General features: G+C 37.1%; 1 protein-coding gene across 2 annotated transcripts in view; it reads left to right on the top strand.

The window, feature by feature from the left end:
• MYOM1 (myomesin 1) overlaps positions 1 to 16,441 on the top strand; it is a 72,275-nt gene that overhangs the window by 14,272 nt on the left and 41,562 nt on the right. For both annotated transcript variants that reach the window (XM_035318811.1, XM_035318810.1), the window contains exons 4-11: positions 3,069 to 3,279; positions 4,926 to 5,083; positions 8,566 to 8,658; positions 9,541 to 9,629; positions 9,784 to 9,846; positions 11,386 to 11,550; positions 12,107 to 12,268; positions 15,736 to 15,877. In XM_035318811.1, the coding sequence (XP_035174702.1) occupies positions 3,069 to 3,279; positions 4,926 to 5,083; positions 8,566 to 8,658; positions 9,541 to 9,629; positions 9,784 to 9,846; positions 11,386 to 11,550; positions 12,107 to 12,268; positions 15,736 to 15,877 (1,083 nt within the window). The remainder of the gene's footprint in view (positions 1 to 3,068; positions 3,280 to 4,925; positions 5,084 to 8,565; positions 8,659 to 9,540; positions 9,630 to 9,783; positions 9,847 to 11,385; positions 11,551 to 12,106; positions 12,269 to 15,735; positions 15,878 to 16,441) is intronic.

Genomic DNA, 16,441 nt, shown 5'->3' with positions numbered 1-16,441 from the left:
CCTATCGAACCATGTGCATGTTAGATGTCATTCCCAAATTCCCCCTGTGAAACTGATGTGCGGCTTCCCATAGGCAGATGGTTTTTACAAGGAATAGTTATTTATAAAGGTCATCTCTATGTGTCCATCGGAGCTGTTGCCTGTGCTGCTGGACGACCTTCAGCACAGTGTCACCCTTTCCTGGGGTGCTGTATAAACTTTTCTGCTGTATAAACTTTTTTCTGGATTCTGCTGTATAAACTTTTTTCACTCAGATTATTCAGCTCATAACTCTTCCCCATAAGCACCTAGCCTAATCCTTGCAAGATAAAATTAGGGAGAGCCAGCCAATATTCCAGATAACAAAATATCTGTACCTAGATTTAACACCATAGGTGTTAAAGATACTGGATATGGCTCATGGGACACTGCATCCACTAATAAGTCTAAGCCAAAGGACTGCAGATGGCAGATACTTTGTAAATAATTATGTGTGACATTTGGAGGTTGATCCTCTTGTTTCTGTTTGAGAAGTATTTCCTATTGAAGCCCCTGAGACTTGGCTGCAGAATCAAGTCTTAAATGGTACTCTGTGCTGCTTCTGATACATTCATCATTTCAGGGGTCATGTTTCTCTTTGATCTGAGAAGATTATAACAGGAAAAAAATTATTAACAAATCTAAATATTTCATACTGTTGATCAAAAGCATCTAGGGACCATTGCTGCAGACAGTTAGGCTGAGTCCTGTATTAAACTGAGGATATTCATCAGCTCCCGGATGATGCTTTATGCCTTGAGGATTGGGTCCATATTCTGAAGTTGCTGAGATCTTAACTACTCTAATCACGGAGAAAATAATATCAGCTTGCCTTTGAAAGAAAATGCCACTGATTCATTTAAACTGAATGCAGATAACTACATTCATATGCATTGAACTGAGTTTTCAAAGTTGTCTTTAGAAACTTCTGTCATATCTCTGAAGCATAGAATATATTTGAGTGGGGAGCTTGATATGCCCAAGTGAAGGGTATCATCCCAGTGATACATATAAGGATCATCCTATTAAAGCAGCCTGAGACTCAGAAAGTTCAAGGCAGAGTTTGAACATGAGGGAAGCCAAAGCTCGAAGCTTTTAAGTAAATTTTTAGCCTTTTGAGGAATTTTTATGAGTAATTATGTTTACATCATATTTCACCATTTGCATCATCTTGCATCTCACTGAATTGACATCATACTCCAAAGATTAGTAGTTGGATAGTTAGTTATGGGCTTGAATCCATATTTTCCTGAGTGATGAGGTGTTCTATCAAATGCATAATATTAGCAATCTTAGAGAAAACAGAGAAAAATATTTTGATTTGTAGCAGTAGTAAGCGTTTTGTGATAAAACAATGAGGTTGTGTTTGAGTGCATTCTGGAAATAAGAGGTTACTTTCTCTATAGTGTTTGCAAGATGACACTTAACTAGTACTTACTCAGAGCCCCTTTTCATTATACCATCTAATGTTAATCTAGTAACTAAACTCAGCAAAAGGATATCAATGCTTCTAATTACGTCAAGGAATTCTCATTGTGTATGCACTTCTATAGGAGCTATAATGTCCTGACAGTGCCAAAACAATATGACTGCACTGGTGCTTCCACATATGCCTCTCAAGATGGGATAGAATCCATTGAGAGTACCACTTTGCATCCTGTTTTGTAGAAATCCTGAAGGAGATACCTCAAGGAAATCCTTATTTTATTTTATTTTATTTTATTTTATTTTATTTTATTTTATTTTATTTTTTGTGAAGACTATCTTTGTGAAGAAAGGACTTCTGTGAGACCTTTGACACGGTCCCACATGACATCCTGATCTCCAGATCGGAGAGGAATGAGTTTGAAGGGTGGCGCATTCAGTGGATAAGGAATTGGCTGAAGGCTGCAGCCAGAGACTGGTGGTCAATGGCTCCATGTCCAGGTGGAGGCAGGTGACGAGTGGTGTCCCTCTGGGGTCTGTCCCGGGACTGGTGCTGTTTAGTATTGAAGGCCAACTGCATCCTGGGCTACTTGAGGCCCTACTTGGAGTCCTGCATCTAGGTCTGGGGCCCCCAGCACAAGAGGGAAATGGACCTGTTAGAGCCAGGTCCAGAGGAGGGCGAGGAGGATGATCAGAGGGCTGGAGCATCTCTCCTATGAAGGCTGAGAGAGCTGGGGATGTTCAGCCTGAAGAAGAGAAAGCTCTGGGGAGACCTCATTGCAGCTTTACTATTCTTAAGGGGGGCTTTTAAAAAGGATGGAGAAAGACTCTTTACTCAGGTAGATAATGACAGGACAAGGGGGAACGGTCTTAAACTAAAAGAAGATAGAATTAGATTAGACATTAGGAGGAGATTATTTACTGTAAGTGTAGTGAGGCACTGGAACAGGCTGCCCAGAGAGGTTGTGGATGCCCTAAGGTGTTCAAGGCCAAGCTGGATGGGTCTTTGGCCTACCCAATTTAGTGGGTGGCATCCCTGCCTATGACAGGGGGATTGGAACTAGATGATCTTTAAGGTCCCAAGCTGTTCTATGATTCTATGAAAACACATGGAAGATCAATCACACATTGAAGGACTGAATTTTTTCTTAACAAAGAGACCTTTTGTGATACGCAGTGATGTTCTGTTTTTGTATAAATCACAAATATACCAAATATATACAAAATGCAGCAAAATACACCTGCAGTTATCCCCTGTCCCTTTGGTATTGTTGCTACAAATGCTCTAACTGATACTTAAGCCTGTCAGATCTGTGGGTGTGCTTGACACTCATTGCTATAGCAATCGAGATACAGGACCACAGCAGGATAGTTGTCACATGGAAAGTGTATGTGATGTGATTATACAGAGAGACACTGAAAATGGCTACAACTTCAGACAGTGAAGTTTCTGCTTTAAATACATGAGATGGTTACAGAGGCAATAAGCCTCAAAGCAGAAATGTGCTATGAAAGGCTGTTGGACATTTTACATCCACTGTGGTTGGCTAACTTGATAGAAAATATAAGTGGAATATGTTCTCAGCATTTTCCAATAGCATTCTACTTTTTAAACCTTCTTTCAGTGAAGTGAGCGTCAGTGGGATCACAGACACAGAAGAAGAAAGAATTAAAGAGAGTGCTGCATATGTTGCCAGGAGGAACCTTTTTGCAACCGGTGAAGGAGTTAGTGTCAGCAAAGTGGCCAAGTCAACTTCTGAAGAGGAACGTCATGAGAAAAAATCAAGGAAAGTAGCAATCCGGGAGTCTGCTGAACGTGTGGCCCTGAAGAAAACGGTAAAAGAGCAGAAATGAACACAAAGCTGTAAACAACATGCATCTTCTTTGTTTGGTGTTTGTCAAGTGCCTCGCACATCAGAGCCCTGATTTACACCATGGGCAATCTCAATAATGTCAGTAAAGACCAAAGTATTTGCAATTAATGTGTTTTCAGTGATTAAAGTCTTCTTATCTTGGTGTCAGGTGGGTAAGAAAAGAGGCACCAGGAACTCTGCAGTAATGCTGGGAGAGACAGAGGGAGAAGGAGAATTATCTTTTTGTTGTGCCCACACCTATTTGAATGGTACAGCACCCTTAACCTGAACCAAGAGGCAGCCTCTAGGTAACAGATAAGAAAGTGATGGGGTAAATCTGGCATTTTATGTCCTGGGAACAAGCTTGTCCAAAGTGTTTAACCCCGGGTTTTAATCACAGTGTGCAAATAAGGGAGGCAATTGCCAAAGCATCTGGAACTATTTTGTGTAGCTTAGGTATAGTTGTGCAAATTGTTAAAAAATAATATTCGGAGGGTACTTATAAATATGTTATGACCAGACTGGGAGAATATATCAAATGAAAATCTGTTTTGTTTAGCTGATTTATTAATGTTCTGAGCAGAAGAATTGGCCATATAAATCTAAAATATCCTCATGAGATGAGGTTGGAAGGGGTGTAAACACTTTGAAGGACAAGGTTAAAAATGCAAAATAATTGAGAAATAGTGAAGGTGAAATTTGATAACAAATGGAAATTACTACACACAGAAGTGTAAAGTGGGGAATGCCTGGCTAGGTAGAGGTACCGAAGGATCTGGAAGTTATAACAGTTATAATAAAATGTCAGTAAAAATCAGGATTCCGTTGTATAAAAACAAATGTCCTTCTAGCATGTGTTAACAAAGTATTTTTATTAAAACATAGGAGGCAATAATTTAATTGTGTTGGAAACTGTTGGACCCCTGATAATGAGTAGTTAGCATTTAATGAATGTTGAGGACAAGTAGAACATATTCAGAAGTGAGAAACAACAAATGTAGGTAATATCGGTATTGCACATTTCATTAAAGATTGAGAGGATTATAAAAGCTGCCTTTTTTAATAGCCTTAATACAGGGAGCTGTAATTCTCCATATACATGAAAGTTAGGGCAAAATGTTTAATTTGCAGAAAGCAAGATTTGTAGTATATTAATAACTTTTTTTTCCAGCTCTGTGAATAGTCAAGCAGTTGAAACAGTTACCCTGGAGGATGAAAGATTCCCCTCAGCAGGAAAGGTTTGAGAGCACATCTGTCAGAGATGCTGTAGGCATACACGATTTTACATTAGAAGAGTACAGAAGACATCTAAGTTTCAGGCCTATTTCACCATTCACCACGTACACAAAAACCCAAACTTAAATGTAGAAAATTATTTTACCTGGGATAATTTTAAGAGGAGAAAATTGGGAAAACCAAATCTAGCTATTTTGGAAGGAGATTTCTTGAAGATGAAAACATTGTTTTTCATGTACAAGTGAGATAAATGCATTAAATGTGCCTATCCAGATTTTAGAATGAAATTTCCATACTTTTTTTACTGCTTTTAAAAAATACAAAAATGCTTTTGAGAATCAATAGTTTGCACTTATAAGTGCAGAAGTTTATGATGAATTGTTTCTTTTCCAGCTAGAAGATACTCAGGCATTCCACAAAAAGCTGAATCAAGACAAACTTTTACATCCTCCTGAGTTTATTATTAAGCCTCGTTCTCACACTGTCTGGGAAAAGCAAAATGTCAAATTTCACTGTACGGTGGCTGGCTGGCCAGAACCCCGTGTTACATGGTAAGTTTCTATCACTGAAAGTCACTGCTTAAACAATGTCTAAACTCACCTCAGTGAATGTGGATTTTTTTTCAGTAAAAATACAAGATAGGTAAAAATATAGGTACAGAGGACACCCTTTTTATAGCAAACACATTTCAAGTCACTGCACAGAACCAAAGCAAAACTAAAAGGCCAAATAATTTGTGTAACAACAGTACAAATACATAGATCTTCAGTATTATCCTTAAGAGAATGTTTTCCAAGTACTTCTGTGTAGTCTACAAATGCCATTAACCAAAAGCATTAACAAGAACTACCTGCGTGGCTGCTGAGCAGCTATACTACTGAATATCCATAAAACTGATATCTCAAGATGCAGGACGTTCATTAAGGACATATCACAATTATTTGAAATCAAAGGCTGCAGGTAGATCTAGGATCATCCAAATCTTCCGAAATCTTTGGAGTCTGTTGGAGGCTTTTGATATACATGGTCTTTGGACCAAGTCATTATTGTAAGAACGTCAAAATATACTCTTAGTCAAAGCTGAAGGTCTGATTTGACTTGAATTAAAGTTTAACCTGACTGGAATTTAATTTAGCTTAATTAACAGTGACTTGTGAAGCTTTACAGTCTCACTATCTATTATGCTGATCTTTCTTAACTCTTTCATGCTATACAAACACAGTCAAGTTGTTAAGATAATAGGTAATAATTTTTTCAAACAAAATGAGTTTTGATACTCACTTTTTAATTTAAGAGATTCTTATAGAATGTTTATATAGAATGTATGAATGTGTATACAACATGAAAAAAAAGAAGCCTTTGTTCAGCATTAAGGATTAATTAGCAATGAGTTCTATGGATATTCTATTGGTGGACCCAATATCCATTATACCATGACGTAATACTCATATTTTTTATTTTACTTCTACTCCGCAAAACCTGATGTACTCAAACCAAGACTTCAGTTATTTGATTTTGCTTTCACTGTGAACCAGCCTTTCATCTACTTGCTAAATGTGGATGGTGGAAGTTAATGCATTATTTTACAGTACATTTGAATTCCAAAGGGATTTCTATTTGCCACAGGCTACTAATGGAAAAGATGAATTCACAGCCATTTCAGCCGGTGTCTTTGCTCAGAATTAGGGAATAGTTCTGACCTGGATCTGTCAGCTTTCATTCGGCATTTCTAACTAAATGTCAGTTGTGTATTCCAAACAGTCATTCTTTGTATAAGCAATGAAGACCTGTTCATGCTGCACATGATAAATTATAAAGCTTTGTGGACTTTCTGTAGAGAAAATCTTGCCATGTGATGCAGCTGTCCTGACTCCCTTGGAAAAAGCATATGGAAAACCCAGGACATTTGAAACCAGTAGCAGAAAGCATAAACTATCAGTGCATAATGACAGTGGGAGGTTGCAGTCCAACATTAACTAATGACTTGGCTCTTCTGGAATTTGCGTTTCCAGAAATAACAAAGTGGTCTTTCTAACGTGAGCTCTATTCTTGCCATAGATTAATATAAATAAGTGAAAACTGAATCAATTATTGTTTAATAACCTGATAATGAAGACAAAAGAAGTCTCAGTGCTGGCTTGACTCACTTAAAACTTGTTTCTGCACAGCACTGCATGCCATGAAATGCCTTTGCTACCAACAGGATCCAAGGGATGCCCAGCCTTTTGGAGGAAAATTAGAGATCAAAGAGTCAAGTCCTGTTCCACAGGATTTCATATGCCCTGGAAAACACTGGGAGCAAGTAGCATTATTCTATTTTCTAAGCTATTTGACACAGTATACGGAATATAAAGATGCCCAGATGTTGCCAGACGGGGGATGCCATTGTGCAGATGAGGTGAAGAGCGGTGGTGAATGGATTTACTCTTAGTGGACCCATGCTGTAGGTCAGGATAATGTAGTAGATCTGTAATGAGTTCAAGAAGATCTGCAAATGTCTGAAGCCCAGAATAGAGAGTACTGTCCTGTATCAAGTCTCTTTCCGTGGACATTTTACTGAGAGGAAGATTGGGATGAAAAGCATTAAGGTTTATGATCCTTGCCCACTTTGGCACTTGGACAAATCCCAGTGTGTTACTGTGTCCAAATATTTGTAGTCAGGGAAATATATGTTATTGTATAATACTAAATGTGCTGAAAGGCAGTGTTCAGATTTATTGCAGATACAGCTCAGTCCTGATATATAGCAAACTCCTAATATTCTTGTTAAAAATAAAACTGGATATTACTGACTCTTTTGGTGAAGTGGGGCACACCACTGTCAACAGACCAATTCCCTTTCCAGATTGGTAACTGGGAGGGAAACTGATTTTTAAATTCAGAAATGAAGAAGCAAACCCCTTTGGCTGGGTATCTGTTATGATTTACGTAGAGAAAGGTTTGTTTGGGCTACATCAAAGTGTGAGATGAAGATATTTTTATCTATCACCATTTACATTTCCACTTCCTTTATATACACAGTACAGGGAAAGCTATACTAAAGCATTGCACTGTCTTATGGAACACTTCTTCTTTATAGACCTCAAATCAAACCTGGAAGTACTGAATACAATTCAGTATCTGATTTTATTAGACTCCTATTGCCAGCTTGTTCCATACTGCTCACTCAAGACAGGATTCACCTGAACATCTATGCAGTTACACCATGTATTCTCCAGAATGAGTGACCGTTTAAGCAATGATTGGTGAGGAAGAACCTACCACTAAATTGTCCCTCTGCAAGTCTCATGTAAATATTCATTTCAGTTCTGCAGTCAGCAGTCCCAGCTCACTACTGATCAGTACTGGTTCATTCCTTCAAATCACTTACTGGGAATTTTGAACAGTGAAATTTCCTGCCTGACTCCCACTGTTGAGGATAATGCTCTTAGTATGCACTTGTAAAAACTTTTTGGTAACACAGCTTTGGCCAGATACCTCACTGCAATGTACTTTGTGATCAAGACAATTTTTTACCAGACTAACCCTATCTGCTTTGTGGTTTTCACCAACTTAATTATGTAAGTAAAAATAAAAATAAAGATTATTTCCTACATGGCATTTTTGTGAATATGCAGGTTTTAAAATTACATAAAAAATGCAAACCAAAACAATACCTTACCGAAGTAGGTAAGGATGCTACAAAGTTTTTATCATTTGCCATTCAGAAAACCATGAAACTTTGCTCATGTGAATCTTCCATTCCTTAACAAGTAGCAACTTGAAGTTCATAGTAATATAAGCTTATTTTCATCACGTTCAAGACTATTTTTCCTTTAACTAGAAAATAAAATTCACCTGGGGCAGGAAAGAGAAAGAAAGAGAGAAGTCAAGCTTCCAAAGATATACAAAGCCTTCCCAAGATACACTATATTTTATCTAGGAGAAATATACAAAAATTGATTTTATTTTTCAAACACCAAGCATTTGACCTTTAAAAATATATAATTATATGCTTCCATTTGTGATGTATTGTTTCTTCGCTCTTCCACAGGTACAAAAACAACGTTCCCATCAATGTACAAACTCACCCTGGCAAGTATACCATCGAAAACCGATATGGGCTGCATTCACTGGAGATTAGCACGTAAGGGAATATTAAATAATTTAACAAATAACTTAATCTGAAATGTTACTGTAGACTGAGGCCTGTAAAGCATGAACATATCTCTTGGGAATATAAAGATAAGAGATATCAAGTTTGTACAGATGAGATGTATGCTATCTACTAAATGTTGAAGCAGCTCTGGTTTTCCTCAGCAGAGGTTATACTTGAGTAATTTATCTTTATTATGATTTTATTTATGGTTGACTCAGAAACATGTTGAACACTTGTGACTATTTTTTCATTTGTGTCCTTCATGAGTACAGTTAAAAATGAGAAATATCTAGTTCAGGGTAACAACATTTGAATTAACTTTGAATTAATTTTTTCAATATAGCAAGGTCCTGATTCTTACTGAAACAAGGAACAGAATGGAGGAGTCCTCACTTATACACACACACACACACAAAAAAATCTTTAACAGCATTCATCCTCCAACTGGGAAATTTTTGAGGTCAAATTTTGTCAAAAAACACTGAAATACTGAGATGTAAACAGCTAATTCAACCTTCAACAACAATCTAGTTTTGACAAAGTACCATTTCGACAGTTTCCACATTAGGCATCTCTTCATAGGAGAAAGTAAATTAGAAATAAATATTATCAAACATTTTTTTCCTACTTCTGCTGTACTGTCAATTTTAAATCTGCATGCAATTTTTGAAAATAGACTTTTTTTTCAAACATGGATTTTTAATATTGAGAAAAGCTTAATGGCTACAACCAGTCCAGCATCCTGTGTATCTCCCACAGTTTTATTTCTTTATAGATTTTACCCTGATTTCTGAGTTTTTTTTTTTTTTTTTAGGATCGGGTATGCCAAAGAGTAATGGGTGCCCTACCTAACAATTTCTCTAATTTTAGGTGTGATTTTGATGACACTGCTCAGTACCGGGCATCTGCTATGAATGTTAAAGGAGAAATTTCAGCTTATGCTTCCCTTGTGGTAAAGAGTAGGTTTGCAAAATATTTCCTTTTTTTTTTTTTTTTTTTTTTTAAATATATATATATAAAATGCATGTTACCAATTTCATTTCTGTGACTCTGAGGCCTTTTACCTCTTGGCGATAGTGACTGGACTTGCTCTTTTTCTGTGTGTGCATCTAGGGTACAAAGGAGAACTTGATGCAAGTCTTTTGCATGCAGGGACTGTTTCCATGCCCCTGAGCCGTAAGTTGCAATATATGTTTGTTTCACACATCCATTTAAAGTTGTGACATGATGACAAGTGACTAAGCAGAATATTTTGTAACATTATTATTATTATTATTTTTAAAAAAAGTGCAAAGCTGGTCATCTTTCCAAGGCACTGAACTCTCCAATTTCAGATAGTGTTAGCTTAACCTGCAGAAGACAATGTCATCACCCTCTAGGTGTATGGCTACTTGCTTATACAAGAATCATCATTTAATATTGGTCTTGAACATGAAATAAAATTGTCAAAGAGAGAGACACTTCATCTCTTGCAATATGTAAAACATATCCTGGAAAAAAGCTAGAGGGTGCATGTGCTTCAGTAGACTGGCTGACTTAATAGTTCTTGTCTGCTGTTATGTGATTTCATGTGGTGCAAGAAGGCACAGAAAAAAATCAAATTGTCAGAAGCAAATCTGAATACGTTGGCTGTATCAAGATAAAAATCATAGTTTGTTTTACGTGAGAACCTCACATTCTGAAGTGATTTACAACAGTGCATGGATACTTCCCTGATCAGGAATGTTAAGAAAATCCACTAGCATATAATGAGTGCTGAGTACCCTAGGCACCCTGTGCATGGAAGGCTTGACAGATGAGACACATAGACATTTCTTTTATTTTAGCAGTACAGATAGGTTGAGGGATATGCTGCAAAGGCATATGACGTCATTTATGTACTGAAGCTCTGAAATTACAGAAATAAGATTACACACTATTACAAAATGAAAGGTCATAAGTTTTCCATGTCATTTGGGATCTATCATTCGGTGATGGAAAACAAAGATGACTATCTGTATATATGCATTGAACACAGGAAGACTGTGAGCTACCAGTATAGGACAATAGCTTTTATCAGCTGAGCTGTTTTCAAAAGAGTGATAGAAGCACCTGTGCCAGGTAGGTGCAGTACAGGTGTAAAGCACATACATATTCTGTCTCGAATACTGCATCATTCAGGTAATATCATAGTATCAGGTAAGGTAAATTCAGGAACACATACAGGCTGCATGAATGCCTGAAGGAGTGGAGAACTTCCCTCAAAAAGACTTAGGCTTTAAAAATGAATGCTGAGTGAACATGGCTGCCCTGAGATGGAACAAGGAGTTAAACAGAGAAAGAAAAGGGAAATATAAGGTAAAGATCAGCTTGACCTGAACAAATCACTAGTCATAAATAGAAGAATGTTTAATTGATATACATGATAATAAAATGATAAAACACTCAGTCTGAAACTTTGAAAATTCTGGAATGAAATTCTGAAGGAGCCTTTCCCTGACAAAATGAACTAGGGTTATATGAATAGAGAAATAATTGATTCCTGGTGATAGTAAGTGCTTGCATTGTGTGACTCTGTAATTACTTCTGAATACAATTATTGAATACATGTTGTTTCTATTTATACCTCTAAATTTACCGGAGCTTGTATTTATAATTATCGAGTACTTTTGCTAACTACTCTTATCTCAAAATGAAAGAAAAGGTAAACAGCCATTTTTTTTCCCCCGTATACAGTTGGTGTTACCCCGCATGGATATGCTTCCAGGTTTGAAATCAGCTTCGTTGACAAGTTTGATGTAGCCTTTGGGAGGGAAGGAGAGACGATGAGTCTGGGCTGCACAGTTGTCATCAGTCCTGATATCAAGCGCTTCAAACCAGACATCGAATGGTACAGAAATGGTGAGCTACACTCATTGATGTAGATCTTTATTTCTTTCAGCATATGTGAATGACATGATCTGGTCAACATTTCTCGGCTTTCTAAGCAGTAATATTTCCTCTTTTTATTCATTTTTTTTTTTTCAAAATTTAGCATTCTGAACTGAAACCACAGTTAGAAAACAGATGAAAGGCTATGAATATGTCTTTTAAGTTTCTTAAACAAATTTAAATACTAAAGGTTCTAACATCTCCGTGGCCCTAACATCTCCGTGGCCCATCTACATAGCCCACATAGCTTTTCCTATATATTACATTTAAAAAGTAGTTACACAAAGCTGTAGTGCAACAGCTGACAAAAAGCTGTTCTTTTCTGAATTTAAACCTTGAAAATGAAGACAACACTGACATGAAGAAGAATTAGCTGTAATTTACGATTGTCTTTGAAAATAGAAAATATTACACTGGGAATAGTCTCTTGTGTATTTTCAATCTATTTCAAACAATTCACTGCATTCTTATTGCATTCCTTTAATGTTTTTACCTAGTTCTTGTCATGAAATTCTCTAATTTCTAGGTGTTCTTATTACACCATCTAAATGGGTCCAGATGCACTGGACTGGGGAGCGAGCTTCATTAACGCTGACTCATGCAAACAAGGAAGACGAAGGTCTTTACACTCTACGTGTGGTGATGGGAGAATACTATGAAGAGTACAGTGGTTATGTCTTCGTTCGAGGTAGGATATTGGTTTATGAACCATACTCATTGTAGAAATGAGGGAAACCTGCTGGCAAAATCAGTCTCTCTTTTAGGTGTTTTTGTCCAATAAATATATATATATTTTTATATATAATATAGTAATTTTTATATAAAATGAATTAAATTAATTTATGTTAATACTTCATATTAATATATTCTAGCATTGTAGCTTCCAATTTTTATCTTTGGAAAAATTGAATGCATACCTCACATATATGCTTTGGAGTCACATGTTAGAAACCTTCTAAACCACACTGGCATTCCAAGGAAGAAATTTAGGTTATTGATGTAAATTCCCAACTCTTTCTCAGTTTCAGCCTGTGAACAGCACCAAATGTAAAACATAAAAAGGAAAACTCTATAAAGCAACTTAAAAATGTATTTTTGTAACTAATTCATGATAGCTAAACCACACTGTTTAGACCAAGATTTTTTCTGCACCATTTGAGGGGTTCTCTCTAATGCACAATACAAAAAAGAAAAAATACAATAGAAGGGAAACAAAAAGATCTGCACCTGGGGAAGAATAACCTCATGCACCAGTACGTGCTGGGGGCTGACTGGCTGGAAAGCAGCTTTGCAGAGAAGGCCATGAGGATCTAGGGGAATACAGGGTGAAGAGCCAGCAACGTGTCCTTGTGGCAAAAGTTAGGGACATCCTGGGCTGCGTTAGGAAGAGGGTCACTGGCAGGTGCAGGGAGGTGAGCCTTCCTTTCTAATCAGCACAGGTAAGACACATCTGGAGTGCTGGCTCCAGTTCTGGGCTCTCCAGTGATTCTGTAACATAAAACAGCAAACCCAACACCATAATTTAAGAACAGAATTCAAATGTTGTTTCTCTGGGTGTTGTTTGCTTGTACCATTAAAAACTTCCTTGAATTTCTATTAGAGCAAATATTTCTTTAAAAAGAGCCATGACTATCAGGTTACGTGCTGATTCTATATCTGTCCCAGCTGCTAAAAGCAGCTGAAGCATGTAATGCTAATTCAAAAGGCTTTGGAAATGTTTGGCTCTGAGAATATGCTTGGAGCGTCATTGCTTTCCCAACTGTAGCAAAGCTGTGTGAGATAACAGTCTGTTCAGAAAATATGACTGAAGTAGATGTTTTCATCACCTGAAGAAGGAGTCTACTGAAATGTGCATCTGTGACCAAGCAGCAAGGAGAATTAGGACTTGTTTTTCTTGAGTTGTTTTAAACTGAGCTGCCATATAAATCAATGATCGCTCTTGTTCCTGTTACGTCTTCTAGCACTTCTAGCAAGGCAGCTGTGACCTGACAGTGAACCAGCTACCCCTTTCACAAGAGTATCTTACTAGCCGACTGGTGAGCTTGCCAAATTCAAATTAAGTTAATTACATTCTGCTTAAATGTACCCCATGGTCTCTTTTGGCTAGTGTGTTCCTCACTGCTTCTCCTAATTTGTGGCCAGCTTACTCCAAACTCTTAGATAGCTGCTTAAGCACAAGTAGCTGTCCTGTGTCACATGTAGAAATATCCCTGTGTATTGCTGGAAATGAGCGGGGTGCCATTCAGGCTCATAACATCAGCTCTTTAGACAGGCTTAGAGAGAAGGGGTTACTCTTCTACCATGGCTACAGGTCAGCATTTGTCAGCAAGTCGTCAAGGATGAAATCCTAGCCCCACTGAGGCTGATGAGCAATGCTGATTGTCTCAGCTATTTCCCAGTCTGTCTTGGAAAGAAACTGTGGTGTCTCATGTCCTGTCAAGCAGGAGATACAGGCAATAAAACCTTTCATAGGCAGGACATTGAAGATATCTTGTCTTTACCCTTAGTGTTGTTATTATTTTGCTGTGTTAAATGGATTGCTTACCCTGTACATTATAGTTTCAAAAACTCTATCTAGTTAGCTGTAGTTAAAGCCTGCACTCGGTAACTTTGGCACAGCTTCAAAGCTTCCATGTGATGCTATCGTGTCTAAAAGGGAAGATACAGCGTAAAGTGATTTTTTTTCTTTTTTTTTTTTTTTTTTTTTTTTTTTAAGAATAAAATTTTATTTAATGAAGAATATTAAATACTCTTTTAAGGCATTTTTTTCTGAAAGACAAAAGCATAAAAATGGGAAATGACGTACATTGTAATACAAAATCTTATAATGCCCTGAAACACCAAATATTTTAAAAAGTCTGGGTTTCAGATAGAATGCAAGAATAATATTTGTTAGCAAAACATTGTTTTTTTTTTTTTTTTTTTTTTTCAGGTATGTACAACTTTCTTGTCTTAAGTCAGGTCTTCTTTAGTAGTAGCTCACAATAGGGCCTGAAAGTGCTATCTGTAATTGTACAAACTGATGCTGTTCTGCAGAGAAACAATCTCTCTTCTTTGAAAGTCTTCTATATAATCTTCTTGCAAGGGTTATTTTTCCCTTCAAGAAAATCGCTCCATCTCACAATTTGAACTCTGACTGTGTAAACAGTGTAATTCTCCAGTGCCCAGCGCTGTGCGTTGTGTTTTAAAAGCTTTAGATAAAATTTGCCCAGAATATGATGTTATTCAAGGAACCTTTGACACCAATAATTTCATATTTATGATAAGCACTTGAAAGGAACAATATGCTCATCCTTATAAAGGTTATATTCCAAAATGTGTGATATAATTAATCTTCAAAATGTTTTGATACCTTTTCAGCTCATATCTAACCCAAACCAAACAATGAAGAACTATGTGTGAAGATAAGACATTTAATTCATTTTAAAAACAGAACACTGTTCAGACTGGTATTTTCTTCAGCAGAGGTCTTTGTCCTGTGGCTGCATGTCCAGCAAACAGTAGTTTAACAAAGTTGATCATTCCAGAGGCTGACCTTGTAGAAAACAAAACAAACAAACAAACCAAAAAAAAAAAAAAAAAGCTAAAAAAAGAAAAAAAAAAAAAGGATTTGAATAGAAGAAGTTTTGCCTCACAGCTCTCACTGTGGGGTCAGATGAGATCTGGTGGGAGAGTCGTATGTAGCAATATTTCCCCCATCAGCATTAGAAGTATGTGGCAGAAATCACAAAAGTGAAATGTGTTTCTTTTAGACTGCAGTGCTGTGTATCCAGTAATTGAATCCTTTTGATTGAGCTATTGCCCAGCTGCAAGGCAAAATGTCAGCCTTATCTAAGTAAAATAAGAGGTAAATAAAGAGTCTGCCAAGCTTTCACTTCAGCTGTGTCCCTGGCAGCTACCTCATCAGAATTCACGATACTAATATTTATTTAAAATGCCTAAATCTGTTATATTTACATTATGCTGTAACACGTTAAGCATTTGTAAATGTTGCGAAAACCAAAACCTGGAACAACATCACCAATATAAAAGCAAATGATTTTTGAAGCCAGGAGTATAACTTTTTGGCTGAGAAAGAACAGAGTTTGGTCCTTAAAGATTAATTGAGAAAGAACCGCTGTTCACATTAGGAAATGTGTGTCTCCATCCTCACAGATGCTGATGCTGAAATCCCAGGAGCCCCTGGCGCACCACTGGATGTGCAGTGCTTAGATGCCAACAAAGATTATGTCATTGTTTCCTGGAAGCAGCCGGCTGTTGATAGAGGAAACCCCATCCTTGGATACTTCATTGACAGGTCAGCAAGCACACCGATGTGGAAAACTGCTGTGCATTCTAACTCAAAAACCTAAAAGCACATTTAAATGACTGAGATAAAGTGGTTATTGCTATTTTCATTCTTCATGCTGGCCAGAAAAAAAATGACTTTTTGTCTTAGATTGGCTGGGCCTGGTCTAACTTTCATGGAAATAATTATGCCCTGGTTTGTTTAAATACACAGAAATGATTCTGCAAGACACTGCTGAGCCCTCACTGATTCTTGTGAGGCTCAAAAGGCCTCAGGATTTTATAGTGTTTGTACCTCACAGGGTCAGCTCCTTCAAGATCAGAACTCTCCCTCCTGTTTCCAAATAGTTACCATGTTCCAGAAAGCAAAATATTATTTCAAAGGGAGTTGGATTTCTTTATGTGCTGTTGTTTTTCAAGCTTTCTTGTTCACAAGCAAATTGCATTTACGTGTTTTTCAATTCAATGATAAGAATTGGAAATAATTTCTAAAAACATGAAAACTGAATATGTCACACAGTGACAGGATTCCAGAAGCTTTAGGTTTAAGAAATTCAGTTAGTATTTTGAGACT

The sequence above is a fragment of the Oxyura jamaicensis genome, chromosome 2 (assembly GCF_011077185.1).
Source record: "Oxyura jamaicensis isolate SHBP4307 breed ruddy duck chromosome 2, BPBGC_Ojam_1.0, whole genome shotgun sequence".
Lineage (NCBI taxonomy): Eukaryota > Metazoa > Chordata > Aves > Anseriformes > Anatidae > Oxyura > Oxyura jamaicensis.
This window is presented reverse-complemented; position numbering and strand designations above follow the sequence as displayed.